The sequence below is a fragment of the Bolinopsis microptera genome, chromosome 4, assembly GCF_026151205.1.
Source record: "Bolinopsis microptera isolate Bmic1 chromosome 4, MBARI_Bmic_1.0, whole genome shotgun sequence".
Classification (NCBI taxonomy): domain Eukaryota; kingdom Metazoa; phylum Ctenophora; class Tentaculata; order Lobata; family Bolinopsidae; genus Bolinopsis; species Bolinopsis microptera.
Window position 1 is genome coordinate 3,843,628 of NC_087075.1, and position 24,406 is coordinate 3,868,033.

A 24,406-nucleotide genomic window follows, 5' to 3' on the forward strand; every position below is an offset into this window, starting at 1 on the left:
TTTTCTAAAAACTACATTTCTCCGTGTTTTAAACGATTTCAATCATTTTGAGCCAATAAAAAATTTTCACTTTTTTTGGTAATTAGCTAATTGGTAAATATCCAATTAGCTGATTATCCAACGTAAAAAGTTTTCTAACAAAAGTTTTTCTCTTTGATGAGATGAACATCCTCGATTAATTTGCAACCTTCTACGACGTTCACAACTAAAGATATTTGGCAAACCAGAAAGGTGGTAAGAAGGTGGTAAAAAGTGGTAAAAAGAGGTGTTTCCATGAGATACAAAATTGGTGACAAGTCTAATTATGTTCGTAGGGGTCCTAACTACCATATTCCGTTGAGAAATCCTTGTGAACATTCAAATCCAACGGAACCCTTAAATCGACCACTTTTCCCCTTACTAAATTGTTCATCAGGAATTTTTAGCAAAATATTAGTCAAATAGTTACTAGGAGCTTCGCTTGTCGGGCTCGAAAATCGAAAACGAATAATTAAATAACCAAACACAATATTCAGAAGTTGGATAGGTGTCAATTATATTGTTAATTATATTGATATTCAGTATGTAACTGATAGTTCTCTCCAGTTGATAGATGTGCACGTGTGAGGTGCGCGCATGGCACGTGCTACAAAGGAGCCTGCACGTGCGACTCTGGCTGGACTGGAACACGCTGTGAGCATTGTGAGTTTTACTTGATTACGTCAATGCATTTTTTGAACACTCAGCATTTCAAAAATTTCTATTTTCTAAAAATGTATTAATTAAGATAACATTAACCTTATATAATGGTAAAATAATAGTGAAATTTTATTTTAAAGACTCACTCTTAGAGTGAGTCTTTAAAATAAAATTTCAAAGAATTTGAGTCACTCTATTTAGATTTTAGTAGCAAATTTATAGCTGTTTTTTTTTTCAGTTGACGTGTGCAGGAATAAGGTATGTGACCACGGCCAGTGTGTGGTGACACGTGGGAGACCAGAGTGTCACTGTGACAGTGGTTACATTGGTGACACTTGTCACATTCAGGACCCTTGCACAGGTTCGTATTTATAAATATACATATCACTGATTGGTTAACTTAGTTATTTTAACTACTTTCAGTAAGTATCTTTAATCTTCATCTCAAAGTGAGTCCTTTTCAGTTATACAATTTTTCTTGTTATGTCTGCAGTTTAGCAGTGCAAGTAAAATAAAAACGGGAAGACGTTATTTTAGTAACCATAATTCAGGATATATTCAAAATAAGAAAACTATATAACGATTAGATACAAATTAAGTTTTAAAATGCTGGCAATAGAAAAGTTCCGTGTGAAAATTATACTGGAATTTAACAAAAAGGACCCAAAATAAATACAGCCAAAATAAATACAGTCAAACCTCTCTATATCGGGCCTCTCTATTAAACTGGGGCCCTCGATAAACCAGGCCTTATTTCAGGTTATTTGAGAGGCTAAATATACTGGGGATTGGGCTGATTTGAAGAGGCCTGGTATATATATATATTATAGAGGTTACACTGTAGTTAAGGAGCATAATGTAATCATAGTTTATGATATATTCATAGTATTGATATTGAGTCTTCAAAGGATATTAAATATATAGGGTCTACGGTGACAATTTCCATAGTCATAGTCCTCCAACTGTGCAAATTGGGTTGTACTTCACAATACGCTTGTCTACTAGATAAAAAGTGCAATCAGCAAAACATCATTTATAAAAAAACTGGGTAACAAAATATTGAACGATTTATCACAACCAAACAGAATTGTCTTTCCTCCGGTTTGGTTTCAGGGTGATATTATTTTGTCTCACTGTAAGGGCACCAACAGAACGCTATCTTATACATAAGGAAAGTAGCTACAGCGTACACGAAGATAGTGGTGGCTATAATAAGAAACACCTTCCAGTACCTGTAAGGATCTCTCTCCTGTAACCACTCATCAGCAAACTCAGCGCTCATCTCCAACACACCATCACCGTTACACTTGTACGCCACTAAATCCTCACAGTACGTATCACACGTTTTCCTGCACGTCCGACTGAACCACTCTTCTTCATTGCACGTGTGCCCGTACCAGTGCGCGTCACATTCCAAACATTCCCGTCCCGCCCAGCCCTGTTTGCAGAGGAGACTGCCATTGTTAGAACAGTGTTTGTTAGGGTGATCTGTTACACAGTGCACGTTACACTCAGCTCCGTACCAGTTTACAAGACAGGTCTCACACTCTGTACTGCCATCTCTGTTACCTTTACAGTCCTTATCTCCGTGCTCAGTGCACGTGTAGAGAGGGGAGGAGATGTTGCAGGATTTACTACACGTGGGGAGACCGTAGCGACCTGGCTTACATCGTACAGCTCCTGTTAAAGGGGGGCAGGTTCAAGGATTTTTGTCCATTATAATATCAAATGGTAAGCAATATAACTATTACTTGCAAACGTATTGAATGACTAACCAAAGCAAATGCACCAGTTGGTAAAACTTAGTTTATTTTATAACTTTAAAAAATCTAAAATTTTAATAGTTTGCCTACCGGTTAGTGGATCACATTCCTTGAACAAAGTTTCTAAACAAGACACTTCACATGATGTACCATAGTGGTTATCTATACACGAGCTGCACATATTCTCTTCTCCTGCAACATGGGAATAACATGGGAATAATATGGGAATAATATGGGAATAACATGGGAATAACATGATAATAACATGTAATGGGAATAACGTGGGAATAACGTGGGAATTACCAATAGTTGCTAACAAAAAACAAATGATATCCATCTCATGGTTGTAAACGTAAAAGTATAATAGAACAAGGCTTAGTTGTACATTTAACTTTTAAAAGATACCTGTATAGTTTCTCTTGCACTGAATACCACCACTGTCAAGACAAGTGTATCTCTGTGTCTCCTTGCAGTATATATTACAATCCTCACCGTACCTGAATGATAACTGTTACTCGATGAAACAATAAGTTTTATTTTACATTCCTTTAAAACACAAATTGAATTATATTATTATTATTAGAGCTTTAACCAAGTTAGTTAGAAATAGTTAGAAATAAATTGCAACGTATCAGAGCTACTTCAACTAGTGAGTTTGTCCAATTTAAGGTTAAGGCTGGATTTGGACGAGTCATTTTAGAGCCTAAGAAATAATTTCAATCGGTATTTTGTCGAGCAAAACATCCTGCGCCCATTGAACATCCTCGATTTGCTTGAATCTCAAAAATAGCGAGCTGGAGACCAGTCTTACAAATTCTACTCCTACGTATCAGAGCTACTTCAGCTATTGAGTTATGTCCAATTTAAGGTTAAGATTGGATCTGGACGTGCCATTTTAGGTAATTACTAACCAGGTGGACTTGCAGAGTTTCTCTCCTTTGTTAGTACAGGTGTATTTATCAGTCTCGGCACAGTACGTGCAAGGGTACCAGTCCTGCAAAGTGGAAATATAATAATCTCACCTCAATACAGTTTACATAGTGAGTATTGGTGAGTATTGGTGAGTATTGGTGAGTATTGGTGAGTATTGGTGAGTATTGGTGAGTATTGGTGAGTATTGGTGAGTATTGTTGAGTATTGGTGAGTATTGGTGAGTATTGGTGAGTATTGGTGAGTATTGGTGAGTATTGGTGAGTATTGGTGAGTATTGGTGAGTATTGGTGAGTATTGGTGAGTATTGGTGAGTATTGGTGAGTATTGGTGAGTATTGGTGAGTATTGGTGAGTATTGGTGAGTATTGGTGAATCGACGATACAGCCTCTTATAAGAGTGGAGCCATTGAGACTTGGGAAATTAGAAAACTTCTCCCAGTGTTATAATATGATAAATATCTTTGAGAATTTGTGGTTAAACTCTGATTTCACCTTGTGATAAGACATTAGAACTTACTTTATTACAAGATTTGCAGCTGTCAACAGACCAGTGCTTCTCCTTACAAATCTTCTCACCTGTCAACTTATTGCATGTCCAATAGCGGTTTTTCTCACAGCTCACCTGGTTTTATACGGAGTAAGTTCTTTCCTTCCATCGGTAAAGTTAAAGACCGCATAAAATCTCTGACGATTAGGAATTGTAAAGTTGTTTCTATTATAACTAATAATTATAATTAATTATTTTACTAATTATAATTAATGAGCACCTGACAGTCATCTCCGTAGAAGTCGGTCTGACAAGAGTCACACTGCTCACCAACCCGGTTACCAGTACATATTCTGTTACCTTGGATAGTACAGGTGTAGTGGGGGGAGCTGGTGTTACAAAATACCTGAGGGGGAGCTGGTGTTACAAAATACCTGGGAGTGATCTGTTAGTACATAATGCCAAGATGGGGGTTCTTAAAGGTGCACACCGAGATATGGAAATTTTAACAAGTTTGTTTTGTTACTCAATCTCATAGTCAAACGATTATATTAACTTCTGTGAAATTTAGACACCCACCAGTGAGATTATCGCCCACTAATTGAATAATAAAGTTAGGGTCGCTCGAGTAGATCCAGCATACCATGGCTCTCTACTCTCCTCTCACTATTACATAGTTTACATTTGTATTGCCACGTTTAGTCTCTGTTCACGCAATCATGACACATTCGTTTTACCCGGTAATACTGAGCACTAGTAGTTTGTTATTGTTATCACGATTAGTTTATTTAACTATATGCCATCTCTTATCACAAGTTACAAGTTATAATATTGCGAGTTAATTCAGTTTTCTTAGTTCACATTCAATGCTTCAATACTCGAACGATGTTACAGAAATAAAGTAGCTGAATGGCTGAACAATCACCTTCGAAGAAGAAGCAGAAACCAGGAGGATCATTTTGTGCTATGGGTGGTTGCTCGAATCGTAGTAGCAGAAACAAAATAAGTGATCACAATGAAAGAAGATTTCTAAGATACAACAGACTACCCACAGATCAAGCTTTAAAGAAAAAATGGGTTTTGAGGATGAATAGAGATTCACGATCATGGCAACCTAGCTTAAGTACAAAAGTTTGTACTGACTTCCAAGAGGGCGATTTAAAACGATATCATGCTCGAACCAATCCTGAAACTCGCACATTGATTCGCTTGAAAGTCGATAGTGTACCAAATACATATCGAAAGACTGGTAGTTTCGCCAACCCGCTAGTCCAAACAACGTCAAATTTCAAAACGACAACCCCCTAAAGAAAGACTAGTTGAAATGCAAACGGCTGGGTCAACTGATGGCATAGATATTGAGCAGGATATAACCAACGATTCCTGTTCCGTGAAAGGCCAGTGAAATTCACTTTGTCAAGCTCAGATCAAGCTCGTGCCATCTTGAGCAAGACTGAGCTACTAAGACATGTAGATGGGTTTAGTTCAGTTTACATTATTCCTGATAGATAAGATCAGCTGCAGACAGGATAGCCTACAAGAAAATTTGTCAACCAACTGCTCAACAAAAGGACAACAAAGCCGGGCAAAGTTCACGTTATCAGGAACTTTAGAGTCGTTAGCTCGGAGAAGGAGCCTTGAGAGTTTTATATTTTCTATAAATACAATATTATATGTTTTGATTCATTGATTAATTAGTTTTTTTGCAAGGGGCCAATGTTATTGCGGGTGCGCTATTCAGTACTGCACACTTCCGTGTTTTTGTGACCCGTCTTTCAATACATAATATGTGTTTCGATATACTGGGCTACCGGATATTTGGGCAATATTGGTTTTCTCCTTTTATATCTGGGTTTTTTTAGAAGCATTCATTTCTCATTTCTGTATAATTAATGGGGGGGTGTCATGTCCGTCTATGTCCGCCTATGCCCTGTCCTTTTTGGATTCTATGAGACAACGGACGTGTTTTTTGGGACATTGGCGGACACGGACGGACATTGGCGGACTCGGACGGACATTGGCGGACTCGGACGGACATTGGCGGACTCGGACGGACATTGGCGGACCCGGACGGACATTGGCGGACTTGGATGGACATTGGTGGACATTAGCGGACATTGGTGGACATTAGCGGACAAACATTTTGAGGACTGAAGAGTACTGAAGAGTACTGAAGAGTACTGAGGAGGATGGCTGAGAAGGATGGCTGAGGAGGATGGCTGAGGAGGATGACTGAGGAGGATGACTGAGGAGGATGACTGAGAGGGAGGAGAAGGATCAGGAAGACCCAGGAGGAGGAGGAGGAGGAGGACCCAGAAGGAGGACCTAGGAGGAGGAGGAGGAGAACTGAGGAGGATGACTGAGGAGGAGGAGGACTCAGGAGGAGGCACGAGGAGGACTGAGAAGGAGGAGGACTGAGGAGGATGGCTGAGGAGGATGGCTGAGGAGGATGACTGAGAGGGAGGAGGAGGAGGAAGAGGAGAAGGACTGAGGAGGAGAAGGAGGACCCAGGAGGAGGAGGACCCAGGAGGAGGACCCAGGAGGAGGACCCAGGAAAAGGCCCCAGGAGGAGGAGGAGGACTGGGGAGGAGGAGACCTGTTGAGGACTGATGAGGAGGACTGAGGACGAGGAGGAAGAGTAGGAGGAGGACTTAGGAGGGGAGGAGGAAGAGGACTGGGGAGGATGGCTGAGAAGGATGGCTGAGGAGGATGGCTGAGGAGGATGACTGAGGAGGATGACTGAGGAGGATGACTGAGAGGGAGGAGAAGGATCAGGAAGACCCAGGAGGAGGAGGAGGAGGAGGACCCAGAAGGAGGACCTAGGAGGAGGAGGAGGAGAACTGAGGAGGATGACTCAGGAGGAGGAGGACTCAGGAGGAGGCACGAGGAGGACTGAGAAGGAGGAGGACTGAAGAGGACCCAGGAGGAGGACCCAGGAAAAGGCCCCAGGAGGAGGAGGAGGACTGGGGAGGAGGAGAACTGTTGAGGACTGATGAGGAGGACTGAGGACGAGGAGGAAGAGTAGGAGGAGGACTGAGGAGGGGAGGAGGAAGAGGACTGTGGAAGATCAGGAAGACCCAGGAGGACCCAGGAGGAGGAGGAGGAGGACCCAGGAGGAGGAGGAGGACTGAGGAGGACTGTGGAGGAGGACTGACGATGACTGAGAAGGAGGAGGACTGAGGAGTACTGAGGAGGATGGCTGAGGAGGATGGCTGGGGAGGATGGCTGAGGAGGATGACTGAGGAGGATGACTGAGAGGGAGGAGGAGGACTCAGGAGGAGGACTCAGAAGGAAGAGGGTGAGGACTCAGGAGGAGGACTTAGGAGAAATGAGAAGGAGGACTGAGGAGAACTGAGGAGGAGGAGGAGGAGGAGGACTGAATAGGAGGAGAAGGAGGGGGACTGGGAGAGGACTGGGGAGGAGGAGGACTGATGAGAAGGATGAGGAGGAGGACCCAGGAGGAGGAGGACTGAGGACCGAGGAGGAAGAGGAGGAGGATGAAGAGGAGGAGGAGGACCCAGGAGGAGGAGGACTGAGGAGGACTGAGGAGGACTGAGGAGGATGGCTGAGGAGGATGACTGAGAGGGAAGAGGAGGAGGAGGAGGACTGAGGAGGACTGAGAAGGAGGAGGAGGAGGACTGAATAGGAGGAGGAGGAGGGGGACTGGGGGAGGACTGAGGAGGAGGATGGAGGACTGAGGAGAAGGATGAGGAGGAGGACTGAGGAGGACTGAGGAGGAGGATGAAGAGGAGGAGGACCCAGGAGGACCCAGGAGGAGGACTCAGGAGGAGGAGGAGGACTGGGGAGGAGGAGGACTGTTGAGGACTGATGAGGAGGACTGAGGACGAGGAGGAGGAGTAGGAGGAGGACTGAGGAGGGGAGGAGGAAGAGGACTGAGGAAGATCAGAAAGACCCAGGGGGAGGAGGAGGAAGAGTAGGAGGAGGAAGCATCTAAATGTTATTTCCATTTTTGTCCGTTTTTGTCCATTTTTGTCCGTTTTTGTCCGCTCTATTTTTTGTCCGTTTTGAAAATATATGGTACCGAACGGACAAAAAAACATGACCCCCCCTATAACAGCAAAAATTGAACATTTTATTAGCAATTTAGGTGTCCATTAATGTCTGCCTATGTCCGCCTATGTCCGCCTATGTCCGCCTATGTCCTGTCCTTTTTGGATTCTATGAGACAAGCGGACATAGACAGACGTGACACCCCCCCCCCCCCCAATTATATTGTATTGTTTGAAAATATTTAGAAAGATTAAAAATATGAGAGATCATCGATAAACAAATTAAATATTTTAAGTTTAAATACGGCACACCAAAGTTTTATCAAGCTAAGATGTAAAATCTTAAACTCCATATCTGCCCAATGCCCATGAGTTCATGACTAACCTGACACTGCCCCCCAAACCACATGTCTTCACAATGCGCGCACTCCTCCCCCTTCCAACCAGCTTCACACACACGTGCACCAGTAGAACTGCACGTGTAGTGCGACGTTTGGGGTACGCACGTGATGTTACAGTTCACGCCATAGTGGTCATCGGAGCAGGAGCTACAGTTCGAACCTGGGGTTATTATAAACAGTTTACAGTACATTATATGGGATCTGTTATTCTGGTTAACTTATTATACCACCATTCACTTGAAGATCTGTTGCCATTGATGACTGAATGAACTGATTATTGAACTGTTTTGAAGGGTAGTCTTCATCATACGGTTACATTTCACTCAATGAGTCTGCTCACCAGTAAAGGGTTCCTCACACACTCTCGCACCGTCTTCTCCGCATAGGAACTGCCCTGGTACAGGATGACACGTCATGTTACACGCTGCTCCGTATTGGTTTTCGGCACATGTTGTGTTCTTCTCGCAGTCACCTCCTGGTCATAAATACAGGGTGACAACTGACTATTATTACCATCATCTCCTAACGGCTGATACTCGTAAAATATTTGTTCCAAGACCGTCGACGAGTCCAACTCGGCGCCATCTTGGTAGGTTATTAACCTACAACATCACCTTCTGGTTATATTATAATGATTTTTGAAATAGCATAATATAATGTCATTTTCAAGACGCTTACGGCTTACCCATCTGAGTATTTTAAAACTTCAAAGTTCAATCACAGGGTTCTGTAAATTTGAGGGTTTGGTGAGTTAAAAAACTGCCTGATTTACGAGGAATGTGTTGATTAAACCAACCTACAGCAGGGTATTTACACAGCTTGTTCCCATGATCAGTGCAAGTGTAACGTGTTGTATCTTTACAGTACCGCTCACAGTCCTCCCCGTAATGGCTCTCTTTACAGACCTTCCTGCCTGTAGATCATAGTTAGCTATGATACAATGATACAATGATATAAAAGTGATAAAATTACTTTATTGAGTACACAATAGTATAGTAACTTAGTAATCCTGAAATAATTTAGGTTAAAAACAAGTCTAACTATTTACAGATAACGGGTGATGAATAAAAAATGGGACTACATGTTTTTTAGCCCTCAGATTCCACCTGAACAAAATTTTGATATTTTACCACAACCACCAGTTACTCTGAACGATACTCGAACAGTTTCCACCCCCATTTGAATGTTATGCTTAAGACGAGGGTTCAACACCCATCAGCGTAGCTAAAACCAGTAAGAAGATATTTGAGCTCAAAACCACCTGAGGGGTAAAATTTTACCGTGTGAAAGATCGAGGCTAGGTCAACTATCGGCTTTAGCATGGTCTATAATGGTACCACGTAAAAATCAAAGTGCTTGAAGCCTTGCCAGGTGTTGTTCCTACAAGAAAATATCCCCAAAGGGTGGAAGGTGGTTCGTTAGGATGGGGCTAGATCGTATTTTTCTGGGAAAACCACATCTTTATTTGCCATAAGGGCCAATTTCGTCCCAAAAGTTATCGACCAAAGTAAATTTTGACAATCTCAACCCATAGAGGACTTCTTTAGAGTCCTGGCAACACATGTACATGCCCGGAATATGGCTTACAAGCATACATGGGCCTTAGGGCACAAAAGAAGAGACTGCGCCAACACGATTTTAGGCCCAACTGTACAGACGGATTTTTGAGCTTGATGAAAGAAGCCCTCCTGAACCAATCAAAATGGGCTCATGGGCGCTTGTCATTGACCATACTCGTTCAAAATTGCCCGTTTTACAACGCTGTTTCATTGGTTTGAACCAAAAATAGTTTTATCGACACTAAAAAGACCCTTGAAAAAAGTCCCATTTTTTAGTCATCACCCGTTATCTATAGTGTAGACTTTAGAGGTAGTTATATTTAGAGTTACAATACTAAAATAAAGTAGAATATGGGTAGCTCTATTATAGAGTTATGATAAAGGATATGTTGTCGTCTTTATATTGACAATAGACTATAGAGTAGCATATTGTAGTGATAAGTTGACTGCAGTAGATCCTGCAGAAGCCTACGAGTTTACAACCATGACCAAACCTACGAGGTAAATTTTAAACCCTAATAAAGCCTACAAATTAAGCCTACTGAGTCTAAACCCAAATAAAGCCTACAAATTAAGCCTACAAATTCTAAACTCTCTAAAGGCTAATAATATAAAGCCTAAAGGCTAATAAAGCCTACTACAAGTTGGGCCTATAAAACAGTGTACCTGTATCAGGGTGACAGGTGTAGTTGAGGTTATGTGTACATTTCACCGCACACTTCTTACCGTACAACCCATCTTCACAATCTTTACATCCTGTCTGAGGGGGAGTATTACAGTAAAACTCCGACATACCGTGCACCGATTAACTGCAAACTCCGACATACCGTGCACCGATTTACTGCAAACCCCGATATACCGTGCACCGATTTACTGCAAACCCCGATATACCGTGCACCGATTTACTGCAAATCCCGATTTACCGCGGCTTTTTCCTTTCTCCCAAACTCCGCGGTAAATTGGAGTTTTGAACTCCGCGGTAAATTACTCCGCGGTAAATTACTGTACAAGGGGAAATTTTGCTTGGAGATAAGGGGGATGTCCATTGTCCCCTCTGGTGTAATGTATATATTACAAATTATAAAGGTATCTGTTGCTTACTTTTAGAAAATCAGGGGCCGGAGGATATGATAATATGCTTGCTAAGACTACATAATGTTATCATATATTGCACATAATTCAATCACGTTCAATATCTTAAAAACTGGATAGAACGCTAGGTTTTGAAAAAAGAACCTCGAGTTCAGATAGTAAGAAAATAAGATTATCTCATTAAATTAAGATTAGATTAAGAAAAATGTAATTTCAATTACCCCAGTAAAATTTGGATCACATTGTAACCTTGTGGAGAAAGCGAGGGTACCTGTTGAGTAGTCCTTGTAGAACTGGTCAACTGAGTTGGGCTTGATGGTATCTAGGGATATATCATTATTAGGTAGGTACAAAAATATAGAAAAATTTGTTTACTATTACTGAGTTGGGCTTGATAATATCTAGGGATATATCATTATTAGGTAGGAACAAAAATATAGATAAATTTGTTAAATTGAATTTTATTGAATTTTATCTTATCAATAAAGCTATAAGCCCGTCTCCGATATACTTCACTTCTGGGATCATATTTTAGATGACTTATATTCCCCAGATAATCAACATAGGAATAAAAACTGCAGGCCTCAGTTACACTTACTAGACATCATGGGGTGGCAAGTCCCCATACATCGTGGTCCGATAGTTTCATTGCGTCTTAATATAATCATAAGTTTATACCAAACAAAGATTTGATTGAGGAGCATTCCTTACTCTACACTAACGCCTTAAAATATTTAATTACATCAGCTTAGAAATATATACACACACAATATGTTAATATTATAATAAATAATAATAAAACTATTATTACAATAGGAAATTTCATTAAATCTTATCATCAAATAAAATTGTATGTAAAAAGATATTTTATCAGGTAAATGGCAGTGAAATTTCTCTATGTTATCGAGTTACCGGCGTTAAAGAGGAATGTTTTATTAAATATCCTTGTCTCAGGATTATTTACTGCCAAAGTAAAGTTTATCGTCCCTTCTACCATCTTTATTGGAAAAGGATTCGGCACAGGTCCTAAATAGATTATAATTACTTTTAGCTTATTAATCATTCATCGTCATCATTTTCAGCTAATAATTTAAATCATGTTTCGTATTTTTGTAGCTCGAAATTCTAATAAAAAACCGTTACTCCAGTACCTACGAGTATAATAACAACTACGAACTAACCGAACGTTGTATCATAGTCAGAGAACTTGATTTCTGTTTGATTCCGTTTTAAACTAAATTGTCTGCCGTCATCCGACAGCTGATAATGATCAGCTTTTTGTATCAGGTCACCTGAAATGGGTAATGGGTTACCATGGTCACGTGTTTCCATGGTGACGTCACGTGTTTCTGTGGTGACGTCACGTGTTTCTGTGGTGACGTCACATGTTTCTGTGGTGACGTCACGTGTTTCCGTGATGACGTCACGACGTCACGTGATTTTAATTATCTAGTCTATCTTCAGATCTTATAATTTAGAAAAGTAGTAATCACGATGAGAAAGTAGGCCCCCCCCCCCCCAAAAGTAATAATTAGCCGATTCTCCTAACCTCCTCTGAAGAAGTAGGACTCGACAGAGAGTGAGATAATGTAATGGCAAGTATTATCCAATGCTGCATATCCTCCGCAAGTGTCATTTTGATAACGTTCTAATTTTACGTATAGAGTACCGTCACAGTTCACCTGGGAAAAATTAAGTTTTAATACTTTCAACACAACTATATAACAAATAATTTGAGGTACTGAGGATGGACGGAAATATTTTACCGATGTTATAAAGATCTTGTTGGAAAATTTTAGAACTCATTCGTTGTTTGATTACGGGAGACATTGATCTTGAAAAAGTAAGTGACGTCAGAGTATATCAGATAAAGCTAATAACGTCACAGTTTGTCTGAAAAAGTTAAACACGTCAGAATTTATCAGATAACGTTAATAACGTCACAGTAATCTGAAAAAGAAAGTTGCATTACAGTTCTCCTGATAAATTGAATTACGTATAGAGTACCATTAAACTTCACCTGGTAAAGTAACACTCTGACCCAGGAGGGTGGAGGACAGTCGCAAAAGCCCCTGGCCCCCCTGGCCCCCCTGGCCCCCCTGGCCCTATGTAAGCTCTGTGCCCCCCCCCCCCCCCCCCCCCCCCCCCCATCTGCTTGATAACGAGGGTCGAGGATGATTTAAAGAAATGGAACTCTGTTTTTTTTCTAAGATTCATTTACAGTAAAGGGGAAACGGCTCAGACATACAAATTCTCCGAAAACTTATTAAAACTTCTCAAATACATGAGCACTTACTACAACACTAAGATTAAGAAAAAAACTGATAAGATTAAGATAAGATGATCAATGATCATAAACAAAGAGCTTAACTTACGCAGTGAGGAAAGAGGGAGAAGATAAAGAGCAAACAATAACGAATAACGCTAACATCAGTCTCCATACTCCCAGTCAGTATAAAGAACGCACACACCTTCCTGGTACATTAATGAAACCTAAATTAAAGTTATCTTCGGGAGAGTCTGACTTTAAGAGGGACCGAATAACTCTAAGATATCAAATAACCAGGTGGTATATGTCTAATATCAATGACCGGCTGTAATCTGGGATACCGTAAAATCTGGCCCTTTATAATTACAATTTCCACCAATCAAACGGCTTTAAGACATCATTTTAGGGCCAATGAGGGGGCCCGTATCAATAGTTTAGAAATCTCTCACGAGATTAGAGCAAATGTATCTCCAAGCAAAAAAGTATGTATGCCAGATCTAAGACAAGATAACATTAACAATTTTGTACATTAAATGCTAAATTTTATTGTTGAACAGGCCCTCTAAATGCCTGCTTTAATTTGATTTAAAAGGTGTTGAAGATAACAAAATCACGCATTACGTAAAGACAGTCAAAGTATGAATTCTGTTGGAACGTGTTAGGGTTGTAAATGTTTTAACCAATGCACCGGTAAAAAGATAAATACTTTCCCCCGCTCCATCGTTAACAGAACTACCGTGAAACTACCGCCATACATGCCAAGATTACTGAAGGGTGTCTAAAAAATGAAACACATCTGAGAAAAAGTTTCGCTGAAGTTATGGTGGAAGTTGAGCATTAACAATGCTTTATTCTTGATATTTTTAGCATTGAGCTGAATTCCCGAATTTATGACGTCGCAAAGATAAATTATCAGAAAACAATCGTTGAACTTCAGAATAAGATCACTGAAAGTTTGAAAATCTAGGACCTGATTTTTTGACGATTTTTTGATGGCTGTCAATTTTAAAATCGAATCAAAATGTTTAAAATGCCTATATAGCAACATTCTGTTCAAGGATCTCTTTTAAATGATCCTTAGAATATACCCTGAAAGTTTCAGGGTGATTGCTCAAAAACTGTAGGAGAAGATAATAAATTTGAAGTTCGATTTTCAGGGCACGCAATTGAAAATCGCTCACACAATACAATTGTGTGTTATCAATATATTACCAGGGCCTCGCAAAATGTATCTGGGGCTTATCTGTCAATATTATTTTTTGTTTATTGAAATTTGAAATCTTCTTTTCTGAATTTTGAATAATTGGCATCAATTAATTCATTAGATGTTATGTTTTTAAGATTAACAAAGAAATAAAACGAGCTCTCAGCATACCAGGTCTCCGGGTAGTGTACTGAAGCTCTTAGGGCCTCGTAACACATCACGATTTATGGCTCTGCTGCCCAATGTAATGTGTACGAGATAAATTATTAATAACGTACCACTTGCAGAGTTCAACTGTGGACATGGTCGCTGTACTGTCCGATCAGGATCTCCTCTCTGCTACTGCACCAAAGGGTGGACTGGAAAACACTGCCAACAACGTAAGTCATTCCAACCGTTTAATTCCTATTAAGAGATTTATATAGAGTATTATATTAGTTGTAAACTTCCTTTACAACTATAAATTAATAATTTAATTGAGTAAATGTGGGGGATGGAATTACAAGGTTATGTCTCGTTTCTCAACAAAAAGCACTAATACATACAATTAGTCTTACGCTTTAATATTGAATATATTTAAACTGTCTCTCATTCTTAACAGAAGACATGTGTGCCAGACACCCTTGTCAACATGGACAGTGTGTTTTATCCAACAACTACCCAACCTGTGAGTGCGAGGATGGATATCATGGAACATTCTGCCAAATAGGTAATTGTGAAGTTATAACATAAGATGGTGTCTTTTTGCCTCGCCTTCAAACGAAATTCTCATTTTATCTTGACCCTTAATGCAGTTATTTGAAGATAAAATCCACAACTTGGAGGATCACAATAACAAAAAGGTCCTCATTTCAGAGCAAGCTTGTCGGCAGCACTCCCCTTGTGTACATGGACGATGCATTGAAGACAAAGGCAGACCTAAGTGCATTTGTGACGTGGGCTGGACTGGACCTGCCTGTAATGGAAGTAAGCATTTCTAACATGTCACACTAATTGAAATAGAAGTAAGCATTTTAAAAAGTTAGATATCAACATTTTATTTTTTATTTATTTTATTTTACTTTAAAAAAAATCGTATTTTACTAAAAACAAGTTCAGGTCCTTTTTCAGTCAAATTTGACAGTGCAAATACTTTTCAGAAAACCACTGCTCAAAATGTAAGAATGGTATTTGTAATTTTACCACAGGGCAGTGTCACTGCCATCATGGATGGACTGGTAGGTCACAAAGAATATTTTCTTGTAAGGACTACGAGATGAAATATTGAAAAGTTGATAAATTCGTTAATAGGAAATATCATATTTCAATGCAATATCGTCCAAACTAGCTTAAAGTATACAACTTATTGTTATGGTTATCAAACTTAAAATTTTATGCCTAAAATATTATTCTAGGAGATGATTGCATGGAGAAACACCCCTGTGCATTATATCCCTGTAAACATGGACAATGTAAACTGATAGGACACACTATACAGTGCTTGTGCGAGCCGGGCTGGACAGGAGACCACTGTGACAGCTGTGAGTAATAAGCTTAATAACTGCATAATTAAGTGAAAGCACACACTTTTCATAGGTTCTATGATCTTGACATTTAGTTTTAAGAAAATTCAATATTAGGAGAAAAGGGGGGGAAAAAGGGGGGGGGGGGGGTGGGACCCATGTAGCTGAGACACCTCACAGCAAGTAGACCAAAGTGGCTCTTGCTTATGAACGGTGCATCAACTACCCGCCGAAGCGGTGGGTTGGGAGTCCCCCCTGGGACCATTTCGTCCGTAAAATTGTATACAATATAAAATAGTACAGATTTAAATAAACAAAATTTACATAAACAAATCTAGGAGACCTCAAAGCTCGTCTTCTGGGGGATGAGGTTGAAGGAAATGTCTTGCAGTTCAATATTAGACTAGTACCATATACAAAATTAAGGATCTAGTTCCAAATAAATTTGTTTGTGTTGTGGTACAACTCTCTTTCAGTCGACCGGTGTAGTGACTTAAGCTGTGCTTATGGAGGATGTGTTACTGAAAACGGGCACCCATACTGCCGCTGTAATCCTGGTTGGACAGGTGCCACATGTTCAGCAAGTAAGTTCATGATTATGCCAATCTTCTTCGAACACACTATTTTCAAAGCTAAAAATTTAACAAATCGATATGCAAATGAGCATGGCTTAACAGTTATTACCTGAAAGATTAAATGTTAAACTCAAGTTCAAGATGCGATGACATTTTCAACTTCAGGAACTTTAGAGGTATCAAGACTAACGGAGGAAGCTTCGCCCAATGTCAGTTACAAAGAAATGGATGATGCCTCAAATAATTTCCCCCAATCTTCATCTTGAAATGGCTGAGGGACTTTTGCAAAACGGAGAACACTATTTAGGCTAATACAATATATATTTTACGATGAAATTCTTTTGTGAATGAAATACAAAATCAATGGTATAAAATATTATACATGCGTTTTTAAATGTTTGTTCTTGTCTCATTCAATACAGTCAGTGGCGTAACGAAAGGCCCTGCTGACCCTGCTGTGCAGGGGGGCGCCGTCTTAGGGGGGCGCCAAATCGTCGTTTGAATGTGGGACAATTTCGAAAACTTACCTAAAGTACTAGCAAAACTGCGCGTTTTGCTCTAGATACACACTTTTTTAGAGATTTTACCGGCGTATTCTTTAAAATTACCTAATTTGTTCAATTTTAGGGAGGGGCACCAAAAGGGGAGGGGGCGCCAACAGGGGGGCGCTTTTTTCGGCAGGGGGGCGCCAACAGGCAACGTTACGCCACTGAATACAGTTCTTTTTTGATTCTCGAAATGGTAGGAAATCACACGACGGTGACAACAGTTTGTCTCAATGCTTGAGTATACATCAAACTCGACTACAGGTATATTTGTTAATATGTGTGTTCACAGGACTTGAGTTGTTTACAAGAGAAACTCGCTGGGTTTGAAATAGAAACAGAACCTGTAATAAATAGGATTTATTACACCAATAATATAAACTCAAATAGTTATATCAAGTTCCAATTATCCATTGTAAATATATAGTAGTATATAGATCATTGTAAATATATAGTTTAAAGGAATACGTACAGGTTGATACTCTACAATAACATAAATCTTCTTTCTACAAACTTCAACCGGTTCTCATGCTATGAATATATAATATAATGATTAGTATTCTGCTAAGTCTAACAATATTTACTGGGCGGCGCTCAGCCTGTCATTCCGTCAAATCTCTATGATTATGAACATAAATATAATACAAATAGCCTGGAGTCCCCAAGTTAAGTAAAGTGTAAAGGTATATATAAGTTGTTTTAACGTACAATCTAAAGAACAATTTTAAAAACAGCACTTGAATACCATTTTTTCTTTTGTCATTTTAAAATTAAAAAACAAATGGATGATGAAACAAACATTGTACCAAATTTTACGCATTAATCATGTAATTAAAACATTTATTTTTTTTCATCCTACTGAATTAACTTAGCGATATAACTAATTCATTCGCTATGAATTTCATGCTATAAAATTATGATGGGTGGCGTTTAGCTTGATCTCAGTCCGCCACATTTTTATTAATTTGTTTATTTAAATGTTTAACAGGTGATGTTTGTAAAATACTTATTTCAAAAACCGTCGACGAGTACAATTCCCGGCGCACGTTTTGGTGAACTGTAAACCTGAATTGAAATCTACAACAATTTTGTCGCAATCCAATCAGCTCATTTCATTAATTTATTAAATACATATATTTTTGTCATATGTTGTATGACCCGCCGCGCACGAAGTGCGCGGCTCCCCCTGTATCGTCGAAGACGATACACTTCACTATAGTGAAGCGACCGTGGGGGTCACCACGTGATACAAATATATTTTGGCAAAAGCCAAGATATAGACGCGCACTTGTGCACATTGGGCTTACAGCGCACGTGTAGCATGAGGCAACAACTAGAACTTTTTTAATAATTAAAAAAGCCAAGAATCGGCCAAATAAGTAAAGTTTAACATAATAATAAAACGTTTAGGAAAATTAAAGAATTAAATTTCAATTTCGACTTGCTGTTAACCTGCTAATTATAATAGCCAGCTATTTGGCATTTGCATGTTCAATGTTATATTGTAATCAAAATGAAAACCTTAATGCTATTTTAATGGCCGAATGCACGCAGCACGGCTGTTAAAAAGAAAATAGGTTAAAAACAAAATAGGTAAAAACGGTCGCTTCACTATACTACTATATAGCTTCTTCGACGCTACAGGGGGAGCCGCGCACTTCGTGCGCGGCGGGTCATACAACGTATGACAAAAATATGTAACAGCCTTAAGGCTGTTCATACAACGTATGACAAAAATATGTAACAGCCTTAAGGCTGTTACATATTTTTGTCATACGTTGTATGACCCGCCGCGCACGAAGTGCGCGGCTCCCCCTGTAGCGTCGAAGACTAGAAGCTATATAGTGAAGCGACCGTGGGGGTCACCACGTGATACAAACATATTTAATGTTAAAACTAACATTTACAATTTAAATTATCATTATTTAGGACCTGCACATTTTGTACTTAATTAAGTACAAAATGTACAGCATGACTGATTTGTACTTTTTCAATGAATATTTTACAAATTTTTCGTCGTTAACAGACATTCTGCAACATTATATTGCATGTTATATTTGTCTATTGTTAATAGACTAGACTGGCGCGCGCTACTTTGAAGTACTTTCCATTTCGAGAAGAAAGCAGCGCGCGCTACTTCGAAAAAATTTAGATGAGTAACATCCGTCAACATTATATTAACCCAATGCAAAAAATAAAAAACATAGTTTCAATCATAATTGGTTGTCATTTATTACAAAATCGATACAATCACCATTAGTCATTTATCTTGACCACATGGTTAATTAGTACTTGTAAAGTGCTTACGTGGTGCCTAAGAATTTAGTTGGATAAAACACAACTTGTCAAGGCTAGGCTGTTGGAAAGGCTGCTTATAAACTCAAAACTAAAAACTGATGTATCTGTTCAAGTGACATCTGATTTATATTACAGTATAGATGGTAATAATCTGCATCACTGAATACACAGACTGTTAACTGTCGTGTTTTATGTATCATTACATACAAGCATTGCCTGACCTCCATAACATAAATATTGAAATAGCGTTACCGATTTTTATTTACCATCCGTTGGATCCATGCAAAGTTACACGACGTGTGATAAATATTTGTGTATCATGTCGGTGGACTCGAATTGTTGGAAAACTGTGATGGAGGGTTAAATAGGGAGGGGCCAAATGATAAATAATTTTACCGGGGTACCCCTATAGTGCACATGTACAGTGTATTGTACCGTTAACATAGTACTATACTATCTTCAACTATATGAAACTGTTTCATATAGTATATATAAAAGTCATACACCAAATGGGCATTATATTTTATGAATTGTTTTACATCTTTTTATTCTGTAAAATGTGCTAAAATTAAATTTCTTGTTTCATTGAATTTCTTGTTTCATTGTTTAGCTGCTATGTGTATTATCTAATAGTAGGTGTTTTTGCTGTACCCCCCAACAGATATAATAATTTTCCCAAGGGACACATTTTGATCTTAGTTTTTGATTGAAATAAATTTTCGTGCACATACAGAATGAATGGTTAATAATTTAATATATATGTAGACCAAGGTCTGTGCACGGGATGCTTCCTGGAAGAATCCAGTTCTTTTAGCGGGGCACCCTACCTAAAGCCAAATTGAGATATAATAATCATATTCCTAGAGAAATAATCAGAAATCGAATACCAATCAAATAATATGATATATAGGAGTAGTAACCATATTTACTATGCAAAATGCCCCAACCACATAGTGTAAATTTATATAGAATTCAAATTCCATATCATCATTAAACCTCAATAGTCAATATAATAGCCCAAGCAAAATTAAATAACTTCTTATATACCTTACTGTCATACTACAAATTAATTAAACATTTGAAATCTGTTAACCAGAGAATAAATTTCTAAACCTAATGCAAGTGAAATAATTTAGATGCAATAATGAATGCCTAATGTGAGTATCATCTGTCAATGTCCTTGTAAAAAAGTCTGTAAAAGAGATATGAGTAACTAATATAGAAGAAAAAACAGGAAGTTGTCGTCTGTTGAAAAATAAATAAAATATCTAGAATATAAATAAGAATATAAAATAACATTCAGTCAATGTGTCGTCAATAAACTGTACAATTATCAAATGTTAAAACTGGGTGATACAGTCACCAAAAATAAATACTAAGTATAATAAGTAAATAAATTAAATGTGGTCTATAAAACTACCACTAGGTATAATAGGTCAATAAATTAAAAGTGGTTTATAAAACTACCACTGTGCGAACCCTTTCTCCAGTTAAAACATGTCAGTCATGTGCAAAATCAATCAAAATGGTAAGGTGGTAAAAAAGGGAAAATCCTTTCGATACATCAATTATATATGCCTCAGATTTAAAAGAATTAGAAGATACTTAGTTATCGTCGACTATGATTGCAGTGTAGAATTTGTCATATGAATTGTCGATGGTATAATTAGGGTCTGTTGTTATAGATGAGAGTAGCTGTTTCTTATACGAATCACTAAAGCTTTTAACATCGGGCAGATTTCGTAGATCTGTTGGAACATTATTCCAACATTTTGCCCCCAAGTATTGAAAGTTTTTATGTGATGTTGATCTATTAACATATAGGTTGCAGCTTTCGCCGCTCCTACTACCTCCTGATATGTAACTAAATTTGTTCATAAAGTTTGTAGGACAATTGTCATGGATGATTCTAAACATATAATTTGACAGATGGAGTTGTCGTCTAAGATGGAGTGGTAACCATTTCATGTCTCTATAAACATTAAGGCTGCTCTCTGTTTGTGGAACGTTGAGAGCTATTTTGGCTACCTTTTTGTACAGAGTGTCAAGTTCAGCAAGTTTTGTCTTGCCAGCTCTACAATAGATCGTGTCTAAATAATCGAATTGTGGCAACATGAGTGCATTGGCAAACATTTTCCTATATTTAATGGGTAGCAGTGCTTTACTTCTATACATGGCACCAATTCTCTTCATGACCTTCTTAATAATATAATCTACATGGCTTTTGAAGTTTAATTTACTATCTAGAATGAGGCCAAGATATTTTGTCTCTTTGCACTCCTTGATTGTGAAAGTTACCTCATTACATTCAATGGTTAATTCATCATGTTGATCAACAGAATCAAACAATAGGAATTCAGTCTTCTTTTCATTGAGTGATAATTTATTTACACTGAGCCATTTAAATATTGTCATAAGTTCTATTTTCATGTTTATAAATGTGCTTCTGCAGGTTTGATCAAAGAATAGTGCACCATCATCTGCAAATAGAAAGGGCTTAGATAGGTTACAGGCATAAATGATGTCATTTATGAAGATACTAAATAATATAGGCCCAATGATGCTTCCTTGTGGTACACCACTCAGAACTTCTAAAAATGAACTTAGTTTGCCATTGATCCTAGTGCATTGATATCTACAAGATAAGAAGTTCTTAAACCAGGTTAAAGCAATGCCACCAATTCCATAATATGCCAATTTTTGAAGCAATATTTCATGATTCACTGTGTCAAAGGCCTTCTTAAGATCAAGAAAGATGATTCCTGGTTTATAAGACTTAGATTTACTCATATATATTTCGTCCATCAGATCGTACATCAAATAAGTTGTGGAGTGATTTTTCCGAAAGCCATATTGATGCCGGATGAAAAGTTTGTTCTCTTCCATGTAATCAGTGAGTTGCTTGCCGACAAAGTATTCTATAAGTTTTCCTACAAGTGGAAGGATGGATATTGGCCTGTAATTATTAGGATCATCTTTCATTCCTGCCTTATGGATGGGAGTTACTCTAGCTTTTTTACAAAGGGTTGGTACAACACCTGTATTAAGGCTCAAATTGACAATATGGGTCAGTGGCTCAACTATGTGTGGTACAGCTTGCTTAAGTAAAAATAGAGGCACATCGTCATATGAAGCCTTGTCATTCTTGAGCGTTTCGACATACATTAGGATATCAGTTTCATTTATTTCTTGGAATCTATCAAATGAGATGTTAGAAGTTCTAGGAGGTAAAAAATCAGTAAAACTAACTCTTTCAATATTGGGGGCCTGATTTTGTAATCTTGATCCAACATTTGCAAAATGAAAGTTAAATAGCTCAGGATCATTCTCATTGATAGTTTGACAATTAGTTGTACCAGGGGTCATATTTGATGCCAGTTTGATAGTTTTCCATACCCCTTTAAGATCATTCTTGGCACTTTTAACTTGTAGATCATCGATCACATTAGCCTTTTTGCAGGTTTTAGCTAATTTATTTCTAATATTTCTCTGAATCTTGTAGCAATCCCAGGCCTCATTACACTTTATACATTTGCTACATATACCACATTTATTGCAATTTCCATTGTCTCTCTTATCCTTCTTTTTACGGAATTTTTTTAGAAGAAAATGTGTATGATTAATGGCATTTAAAAGTTCAGTAGAAGGTTTATGTATGAACTTTTCATGCCTTTCTATGGTCTTGCAAGGGAAGAAGGTTGCATATGCCTGTTCAATATGATGACAAAGGCCAGCAGTGATAGCTTCAACATCTGTACTTTCCAATAGTGGACTGTAATCAGAACAGGTATCTAGATAGTCTAAGAATTGTTTAACATTACGTTTACAATGATTTCTAATTTCAACCTTTTCAAATTTAGGAGCTATAGGTACTTTACAATCTATCTCACACATAATAGCTTGATGATCCCCAATACGTTCATCAAGAACAGAAGATTGAACAAAATCTGCATAACAGTTAGTGAATATTACATCAATAGTAGTCTGGGTAAAATTGTCTCCACGTTTAGCAACTCTAGTTATCCCTTGAATGGTTTGAACTAGATTGTAACATCTCAAGGTCATATCTAATTTTTTGTACTGGGTGGATGAGATATTATTCTGGTCAATGTTTATATCCCCAATCCAGATAACCTTTTTCCCGTTCAATTTTTTCATGCAAAAATGAATGTACTCAATAAAGTTATCAACACTGCAATAATTTCCAGAGCGATAGAAGCAGCAAACATTGATCTAAGTGCTATTCTTAAGCTTCACCCATAATGCTTCAATGTTATTAAGCTTACTATCCATAACTAATTCTGTGTAAGCTAGTTTTTTGTTTATCATTAAGCCACAACCACCCCTAGAACTGTTTGGCCTGTCGCATCGCATAATGTTGAAGGAGGAAGGAATATTTATGGTGTCTGTGTCAATAGTATCATTAAGATTCATCTCATTTAGGGAAAGTATGTCTAGCTTATGATCTCGAATGAGTTGAGTAAGTTCATTACTTTTAGCTAAATTTAGGAGACCACCTTGAATGTTACAGTGACCAATGCAAAGGTTATGAAATTTGTCAGCTGAGTTGTGAATATTTGTCATTTCACAAAACGTGTTAGTCGTTGTTTCTGATTAAACTAAAATCAGGTGAAAATTATCCGCCTGTAAATATTTTCAATAGAAAAGTTTTAAACTTGAAATCAAAATAAATATTCAGGTGGAAATGTCATGTCGATTTCAATGGTGAGCATGGTACTTGATGTGCTTTGCTAGTTTAAAGATACCATCGCTGTTTAGATGCACATTGTCTTCCCCAAATCTACTAAAACAAGATGATTTCCTAAATCCAGATCTATCACTAAACAAAAATCGATTCATCTCTGTGGGTATAAAGCTAACAAACGAGTATTTGGAAGGAATCTTAGATAAAAAGATATTGATGTCATTTATCACTTTATTTCTAGCAAAACTTTCTCTTGGTAAAATGTTTATGATCTTAATTTTTGCAGCTGGAGCCCACGAGTGAAGTGACTGGATCAGATTATCAATAGAGCGATTGGTGTTATCAAGGGCCTTTGCTTTTCCTGTGAACTCATCGGGTGACAATAA

The 24,406-nt window shown here is 38.2% G+C and overlaps 3 protein-coding genes across 3 annotated transcripts in view; 2 read left to right on the top strand and 1 right to left on the bottom strand.

Annotated features, from left to right (window-relative positions):
- Positions 1 to 1,260: 1,260 nt before the first annotated feature.
- Positions 1,261 to 13,416, bottom strand: LOC134814428 (multiple epidermal growth factor-like domains protein 10). Its single transcript, XM_063822539.1, has 15 exons — positions 13,298 to 13,416; positions 12,472 to 12,604; positions 12,104 to 12,214; positions 11,835 to 11,948; positions 11,144 to 11,244; positions 10,497 to 10,590; positions 9,068 to 9,184; positions 8,612 to 8,746; positions 8,256 to 8,431; positions 4,141 to 4,266; positions 3,891 to 3,995; positions 3,353 to 3,435; positions 2,847 to 2,938; positions 2,532 to 2,633; positions 1,261 to 2,358 (listed from the first exon to the last, which is right to left on the bottom strand). Exons 1-15 carry the CDS (start codon positions 13,361 to 13,363, stop codon positions 1,799 to 1,801), a joined length of 2,115 nt encoding a protein of 704 aa, XP_063678609.1. The 5' UTR covers positions 13,364 to 13,416; the 3' UTR covers positions 1,261 to 1,798.
- LOC134814429 (uncharacterized) overlaps positions 12,640 to 24,406 on the top strand; it is a 112,845-nt gene continuing 101,078 nt past the window's right edge. The window contains exon 1 of the mRNA XM_063822540.1: positions 12,640 to 12,660. The gene's annotated coding sequence lies outside the window, so the exon portion shown is untranslated. The remainder of the gene's footprint in view (positions 12,661 to 24,406) is intronic.
- On the top strand, positions 14,689 to 16,852 carry LOC134814432 (delta and Notch-like epidermal growth factor-related receptor). The gene is made up of 7 exons (XM_063822545.1): positions 14,689 to 14,775; positions 14,997 to 15,104; positions 15,251 to 15,361; positions 15,535 to 15,612; positions 15,790 to 15,915; positions 16,374 to 16,481; positions 16,638 to 16,852. The coding sequence occupies exons 2-7, from the start codon at positions 15,002 to 15,004 to the stop codon at positions 16,736 to 16,738; spliced, it is 627 nt and encodes a 208-aa protein (XP_063678615.1). The 5' UTR covers positions 14,689 to 14,775; positions 14,997 to 15,001; the 3' UTR covers positions 16,739 to 16,852.

What these genes read in the sequence shown, in the direction of transcription:
- LOC134814428 (XM_063822539.1), bottom strand. Translation starts at nt 13,363, where the DNA reads ATGGAGACTGATGTTAGCGTTATTCGTTATTGTTTGCTCTTTATCTTC. An exon ending in CACCTGTCACCCTGATACAG is followed by an intron (nt 9,185 to 10,496) that starts GTACACTGTTTT and finishes TATGATCTACAG; the next exon opens with GCAGGAAGGTCTGTAAAGAG. An exon ending in GGTTTGGGGGGCAGTGTCAG is followed by an intron (nt 4,267 to 8,255) that starts GTTAGTCATGAA and finishes GCTCCCCCTCAG; the next exon opens with GTATTTTGTAACACCAGCTC.
- LOC134814432 (XM_063822545.1), top strand. Translation starts at nt 15,002, where the DNA reads ATGTGTGCCAGACACCCTTGTCAACATGGACAGTGTGTTTTATCCAAC. An exon ending in TGGACCTGCCTGTAATGGAA is followed by an intron (nt 15,362 to 15,534) that starts GTAAGCATTTCT and finishes AATACTTTTCAG; the next exon opens with AAAACCACTGCTCAAAATGT. An exon ending in AGGAGACCACTGTGACAGCT is followed by an intron (nt 15,916 to 16,373) that starts GTGAGTAATAAG and finishes ACTCTCTTTCAG; the next exon opens with TCGACCGGTGTAGTGACTTA.